The sequence below is a fragment of the Puma concolor genome, chromosome E3 (genome assembly GCF_028749965.1).
Source record: "Puma concolor isolate L17-30 chromosome E3, mPumCon1.1.hap2, whole genome shotgun sequence".
In the NCBI taxonomy this organism is placed as follows: Eukaryota; Metazoa; Chordata; class Mammalia; order Carnivora; family Felidae; genus Puma; species Puma concolor.
Window position 1 is genome coordinate 4924054 of NC_141682.1, and position 7584 is coordinate 4931637.

General features: G+C 49.3%; 2 protein-coding genes across 3 annotated transcripts in view; one reads left to right on the forward strand and one right to left on the reverse strand.

The window, feature by feature from the left end:
* The window catches only part of RBAK (RB associated KRAB zinc finger), a 37543-nt gene extending 30508 nt beyond the window's left edge, over positions 1-7035 (reverse strand). The window contains exons 1-3 of one of the 2 annotated variants that reach the window (XM_086692248.1): positions 6835-7035; positions 4097-4194; positions 1560-2033 (exon numbers count right to left, since the gene is read on the reverse strand). The gene's annotated coding sequence lies outside the window, so the exon portion shown is untranslated. The remainder of the gene's footprint in view (positions 1-1559; positions 2034-4096; positions 4195-6834) is intronic. The other variant, XM_086692249.1, reaches the window with a different exon arrangement.
* LOC112859966 (speedy protein E4-like) lies at positions 1960-6802 on the forward strand. The gene is given in 6 exon segments (XM_086692774.1): positions 1960-2094; positions 2096-2174; positions 2662-2859; positions 3509-3567; positions 4070-4155; positions 6541-6802. Coding segments are annotated over 6 exon segments (714 nt in total). The 5' UTR covers positions 1960-2064.
* Positions 7036-7584: the final 549 nt, after the last annotated feature.

Here is a 7584-nt window from a genome sequence, read left to right on the forward strand (position 1 = left end):
GCGGATGGAAAGCAGGACTCAGAGCCAAAATGTGGAAACGACCCAGGTGTCCATCAACAGATGGATGAACTAAATGTGGTATGTAAATACATATGTGTATCATATTGTTATTATATTATTATGAAAGGAACATGCAAAAACATGTAGACACACGATGGCTATTATGCATCCTTAAAAGGAAAGGAACTGTGACATGTTATAACATGGATGAGGCTTGAGGACATTTTGCTGAATGAAATAAGTCAGAAACAAATGGACAAACACTGCATGCTTCCATGATGGGGGGTACCTGGAAGTGGCCGTGTCCATAGAGACAGAAAGTAGGACGGTGGTTGCCAGGGGCTGGGGTGGGGTGGGGGAAGGTGGGGAGGTGGTCCTTACTGGGTGCAGAGTTGCAGCTTCAGGCAAGATAAAAAAAGTTTTGGAGACGGATGGTGCTGAGGGCCGCGCAATAGCACAACAATGTATGTGTGCCTCATGCCACTGAATTATACCGTTAAAAATGGTTAAAATGATAAATTTTATGTTATGTTATTTTACCGAAGAAAGAAAGAAAGAGAGAAAAAGAAAGAAAGAAAGAAAGAAAGAAAGAAAGAAAGAAAGGGAAGGAAGGAAGGAAGGAAGGAAGGAAGGAAGGGGGGAAGGAAGGAAGGAAAGAAAGGAAGGAAGGAAGAAAAGAAAGAAAGAAGAAAGAAAAAGAAAAAAAGAAAGAAAGAAGGAAGAAAAAGAAAGAAAGAAAGAAAGAAAGAAAGAAAGAAAGAAAGAAAGAAAGGGAAGGAAGGAAGGAAGGAAGGAAGGAAGGAAGGAAGGAAGGAAGGAAAAGGAAGGAAAGGGAAGGGACAGGAGGGAAGGAGAGGGGAGAGAGGGTAGGTGAGAGAGGGGAGGGGAGGGGAGGGGAGGGGAGGGGAGGGAAGGGAAAGGAAAGGAAAGGAAAGGAAAGGAAAGGAAAGGAAAGGAAAGGAAAGGAAAGGAAGAAAGGGCAAGTCTCAGATGCCCGGGTGAGAAGCAGAGGTAGGAGGTAGGTAGGAGGAAGGAGGTTCAGACGACGCTTCCTCTGATACCACAGGGGCAACCAGTTGGTCGTCCGCATTACTACATCCATACTTTCATGTGTCTCCCCACCTCAATAAAACAGATTCTGTCCTGGCGATTTTTCCATTTAGTCTTTTTGTGCATGTGCCATTTTCTTCTTAGGATACACAAATGGTAGTGAAATTTCTGGGTCAGGAGTGATACACATGCTCACAAACTATCTGCAGACCGGAGCTGATTAATGGCAACTGACGGGCAGGTTTGGAGCGACCCCTAGACTTCAGAAACTGTAGACACCATTTGAAGCGTGTGTGAGCACGCTTCAAACAGTCTCCCCAAAAAGTCTCTTGGGCTCAGTACAGCATGAGTGTCCCTCCAGCCCAGAATCGCATCAGTAAACATAGTGTCAGTAAACATCGAGCACAGGAGCTCTGTCAAATTCAGCATTTTGAACTAGCTTTTAACCCAACAAATCAATGTCCCTGGGACCTTCTTTACATACTGATTTCACTCTCACAAGGTCTTACCTTCCTGCTAAATTTCCTTGTTGGCTTCCTCCCTCTCCCGCCAGACTGCGCCTTGAAATAGGAGTAGAGGGGTGGAGAGAGTCTGACATGGTTCAAGTTTAGCATGGAGGGAGCCTGGCATCTGCTGGAGAGTGGTCCAGACTCTGGAGGACAGTTCTGGAGGACGGTCCAAGGCTGGGTTGGCGGCAGGAGATATCCTTTACCCCGATCTCCAAAGTGGACACCTGTCTGGCAGTTACGCGTGTTTTCCTTCAAACTGGTTGCCAGACTGGAATGACCGATGACATCAGAGGCTTCTGACCTTCCTGATTGGAAGGATCAAACTCCATAGTGCTTAGCAGCGGAGGTGGACAACAGCATCTTCTCAGAGCTTTTCTTCACTTCCAGCTTTTCCCCAGCTTGGAGAAGTGATAACGGACTTGTGTTCAGCCAGAATCCAGAAGAGGAGTTTGAGCAGAACACAATCTAAGTTTTCTGGAAGGGAAGAAACAGTTTGGGAGAAATCATGGCCGGTTGTCAACCGTGTTCCCGGGTGTGAGGACCAGAGCCCACAGCCCAGCTCCTCAGGGTACCCCCTGCAGGCAGTAATGGGTGAAGAAAGCCCAGGACCATCAGGTGAGGAAGCAGGAGGAAGAAGGGACTTGAGAGTGTTGACTAGGAAGGAGGAAGGGGTACAGAAGTCAGAAAGGAGCATGTGAGTAGGGTTTGTGTGACAGGAGAGATTCAGAGAGCCAGGACCTAAGGACAAGGATATCCCCATGGAAGGAAAACCTGGGGGGCAAGGAAGGAGGGTCAGGAGATGAGATCCTCAAATGAGATAAAGGAGGAGAGGAAATCATTCCACTATTCCATTATTCCAATGGGAGAGATTGACTATAATGAGGAAGAGTTTCGAGGACAGGGGGATGGAACAGTGGCAAAGATGAATGGGGGCAGGTGGATATCAACAAGGCAGAAAGACGGAAAGATGGTTTGGGAGAGGCCAATAGTCTCCGAGGTCAGAGAGGATGAGGGGAGGTTTGGGTTGCGGAGGGGCTTGGGTGACCAATGGCTGAATCCCAAAGACAGAAGCTTTATATTGGAGCCTGGTTTGTTCACTCAGCCCCCCGGGTAGACCCCCATCCCCCGCCTCCCTCCTGTGGCTGCAAGAGGAGAAGGGAGGAGTCAGAGGAGGAGACAGCCCCAGGGGCTGAGGACGTCTGGGTCGTGGAGACGCTGTGTGGACTCAAGATGAAGTTGAAGAGACAGCGGTTGTCTTCAGTGCTGCCTGAGCACCATGAGGTTTTCAACAGGCTGCTGGGTAGGCAGAGCACCCTCCAATCCTATCCTTTCTTTTTTTTCCTTAAAAAAACAAGAAACTTCCAACGCCTACACTTTTCCAATGGAAAAGACTTCTCTGCTAGCTGCTGAGCTCTCTCTCCATCCTTGGAGGACCCCATATTGATCCTCATCAGGGACACTTAAAAACGACAGAGGATTAGGTGACACTTGGAGAAAGGTCTGTCTTTGGGACAAGAAACCTTGGTTTTGGTCATGCCCCTGGGACATCTCAGCTCTTAGTGGCCTTTTGAAACTAAATGCCGTCATCTGTGTGAAGGGGGATGACAGGCCATCTTTGTACCCTGAGGTCACTGTCAAATGAGAAAATGATGGTGAATGACTCTATGGTCTCTGTGGCCCCTGCAGCAGTACGTGATAATGACAGAGCACCACTGTTTACTGAAGATCCGAATCCTAGCTCTCTCTTGGCCACCCCGCAAGGATACCACCATATTTTCTTGGCCAGGGAGTGGTCTCCTCTCACCTCTGACCATCAGCCTCACCCTTGGCCACATCCTACAAGCTCTTTCTCCTCTTCAGGGGGAAGCATCATTCTCCTCTTCACTCTGGAATGTTCCCACACTAACCCAGTTCTGGTTCCCAACCTAACACATGCCTTCTTCTCACAGAAGATCCTGTTGTTAAAAGATTCCTGGCCTGGGACAAAAACCTGAGGGTATCTGACAAGGTATCGTCTGTCACTCTCCACTAAGATGTACTCCCGCTCGCTCCAACGTCTGTCCCGGGGCAGGCGGATGCCTTCTGAACCCTCAGCTCTCCTTCTCTCTCCAACCTGATGCTGCCTACACTTCCCCTCAGGCGCCTCATGGTTTCTTGCAGATCCTCTGGGATCTGAACCCTTGTTGTGGCTCTCTGGCTGTTGTCACCTTAAGTCCCCTCTCCTCTCAGCTCCTGGGGGCTCCCCTTTGCTCCAGCTTATCAAAGACCCTCCTGAAGCTGGCTATCCTAAAGACAAGCCCCCCAAACAGCAGAGCAAGCCAGCCTGGGAGCACCGGAAGCTCTCCCCTTGACTTCCTGGGTTTGCAGCCAACCTTCTGATACCAAATAAGCAGGTTCAGCCGACATGTGGGAGCAGGAGCACCTGCTGAGGCCTTCCACGCCCTGCCCCACTTTTCTCCTTCCCCTAGGATGTGATCCCTGTCTTATGGCTTTTTTCCTCTCCCCATCAGTATCTCCTGTCTATGGTCGTAGCTTACTTTAGCCGTGCTGGCCTCTTCTCCTGGCAATTCCAACGAATCCACTTCTTCCTAGCACTGTGAGTATTTTGCCTCGGCCATCGGTGGTACTCAATACCCTGTGACCATGGAGGGGAGAAGTGGGACTCTGGCCTTCATCTGTTCTTTTCAAGCTTATTTGTGTATTTTGAGGGGGGAGAGCCAGAGAGGGAGGGAGAGAGAGAGAACCCCAAGCAGGCTCCACGCTGTGGGCACAGAGCCCATCGCGGGGCACAAACTCACAAACCACGAGATCACGACCTGAGCCAAAATCAAGAGTCAGACGCTTAACTGACTGAGCCACCCAGGCGCCCCTCATCTACTTTTTTTAAACCTGTTTGTAACTGATTATTTTCTAACCTGTTTTTTTTAAACTGTTTAGTCTGTGTATGAAAACGATAGGATTATAGCATAGCGTTTTTTATACTGTTCTTTCTAAACACAAATAACCCTAACATCAGTTAAGAGACTGAAGAATAGAAAACATAAAACCATCCAAAGAGGAGAGAAGGAAGGAAGTGTACTGCCCTGCCCCAAGCCAAGAGAGAAGCCCAAGTGACATCCATCATTGTCTTCCTCTCCGCATTCCCTGCACAAATGCTTCAGTTCAGGCCCTCAGCACTCAGCACAGACCTACTGTAAATACTCCTGCTGGTGTCTTACAAGGCTGTCCCCAAGCCAGCTGGTGTTATGTGCCTAAAGTCCTTCCAAAGCACCCTTCTCTTGCTTCATCTTCCAACTTCGCCGGCCAGTGGCGCTCTTGGGCAAGGCCAGAGCTCCCAGTTTGGATCCAACCCTCTCCACCCAACCTGCCAAGCACCTTTCCCTCTGTTTCTATATTGCGTTTTCTGTCTAGCTGATTTTACACATGCACCTGAAGAAAATGACCTGTCCTCAAGGTTGATTCCAACTCCCAAATCTTCAGATGCTCCCCTGACCTCTCTGACTTTTGTACCTGCGTAGCGCTTCTGTTAAAATCTTAGCCTCATAGGGCACTGAGGTGACTCAGTCAGTTGAGCATTTGGCTCAGATCATGATCTCATGGTTCAGGAGTTTGAGCCCCACATCCGGCTCTGTGCTGTCCTCTCAGAGCCTGCTTGGGATCCTCTGTACCCCATCTCTCTGCCCTTGCCCCACTCACATTTTCTTTCTCTCTCTCTCTCAGAAATAAATGAACATTAAAAAAACATTTTCAGGGAGCTTGTATGGCTCAGTTGGTTAAGTGTCCGACTTCGGCTCAGGTCATGATCTCGTAGTATGTGAGTTCAAGACCCATGTCATGCTCTGTGCTGACAGCTCAGAGCCTGGAGCCTGCAGCCTCCTTCGGATTCCATGTCTCCCTCTCCCTCTGCCCCTCCCCCACTCATTCTCTCTCTCACTCCCACCCCCTGTCTGTCTCTCTCTCTCTCTCTCAAAAATACACATTAAAAAACATTTTCAAAAAATAATCCTAGTCTTATGGATATTTTAGACTATAGTTATTTAAAAAATATATTTAATGTTTATTTTTGAGAGAGAGAGAGACAGAGAGAGAGACAGAGCATGAGCAGGGGAGGGGCAGAGAGAGACAGAGGCAGAATCGGAAACAGGTTCCAGGCTCTGAGCTGTCAGCACAGAGCCTGACGCGGGGCTCTACCTCACAAGGTGAGCTGTGAGATCGTGACCTGAGCCAAAGTCTGACGCTTAACTGACTGAGCCACCCAGGTGCCCCTGGACTACAGTTATTTCTTATCCAGCCCCCACACCCCCTTCCCCAGTCCCATTAGACTAGACACCTGTTGAAGGCAGGTCTTGTCAAAATAGCTCCACACTCTCCTCTCCAAACACTCAACACAATCCCTTCCATTCTGCAAATGTTTAAGTTATTTTGAACCTACGAGGTAATCAGTATTGCCCTTGACCATGAGAGAAAGCATTCATTCATTCACTCATTCATTCACTGAACAAAAACTCTCCAAGTATATCTTATATGCCAAGGACCATGAGGCGATGAGAAGAAGGATGGGGAGAATGCATGTTGAACTAATGCATCCACATGAACCAAGTCCTACATTAGTCATTTGGTAGGAAAGCCACTTTCTGCAGAAATAGAGTGGACTCAGCTCTTGGCCACAGGAACTGTGTATGTCCCCAGTCCACACAGGGAGACAGGTGTGTGCACAGACACGGTGAAGGGCAAGGGGTGGGCATGGGGTTGGGAACACAGGGCAGAACATGCCCACCGGCTTCCCTGCTCAGTTCTGTCTTGTCATCACGGTGGGAGACGTCTCTGCCCGGCAGTGCCTTCTTGGTGACTGGGTGGCATCTGGAGACACTGGGTAGTGAGCAGCCTGTGTCCTTTCTGGGAAGCTGAGCTGGGGTGTGTGCTGGGGGGGGGGGGTCCTGCCTGTCCTGCTCCTGACCAGCAACCTAACATCTCTCTCCAGCTACCTGGCCAATGATATGGAAGAAGATAACCAGGCCCCCAAACAGGCCATCTTTTCATTCCTGTACGGGAAGAACCGCTCCCAGCGTCCCTTGTTTCACAAACTGCGGTTTCAATTCATCCGATCCATGGGCTGGAAGACCAGGGTGTCCCGGGAAGAGTGTGAGGAGGTGGGTGGGCTGTGGGGACTTGGGGGGGGGGGTGCCCAGTGGGAGAGAGAGGGGAATATGGAGGGACACGGGATTCGGGATGAGAAAGAATGAAAGCCTGGACGGTGGCAGGGAGGGGGGCCTACCTGGAGGTTGTCTGCTCAGGGGGCCGTCTGTCTTCCAGATCCAGGCTTTTGATCCAGAGCTGTGGGTGTGGGGGCGAGATCGCACCCTCATGCCCTAGAGTTCCCAGGACCACGGAGGCGTGAGGTCATCGGCCTGAGAGAAGGTAGGTCTGTGTCATCAAGGGTACAGGCAGAATAATTTATTGTCCACTTAGGAACTCGGAGGAGTCTAATTGCTGGACGCATGCTCATTGCCCCCCATCCCACATGTCAGCCTTCCACACACTGTGAAGTGGGGGCGGCCACACAGCCAGACGCTGACTCACGTCCCAGCCACGAGCTGACAACCACACAGCAGGCATGACCTCAGGGAAATATGTGGGTGCCAGACCTCAGGAAAACCAGTTTGTCACAGAGGCATGGACTTGGCTGAAATAACTGCATCCAAAGCAATTGGGCCTGGATGAGAATTTTGACGACATGTTGATTTTTTGTGTGAAATAGGAAAGTTTCTAATTTTTCCGTATATTGTGTTTTGACTTTCTTGTTTTAACTCATTTTTGGCCTTTAATCCCTGAGAGACTATTAACTCTAGGGATTTACTTACAACAAAATAAATGTCTAACAATATGATATTTGATGGAAACAGCCTACCTGTCCAGTAATAAAAGATAAATTATGACTAGCTATGTCTTCATCCAAATTTGCTTTCGAGCAAGTTGCTTATGGCCAGACCACATATGCGTTCTTCACCTCACCTGGCCCACTTCC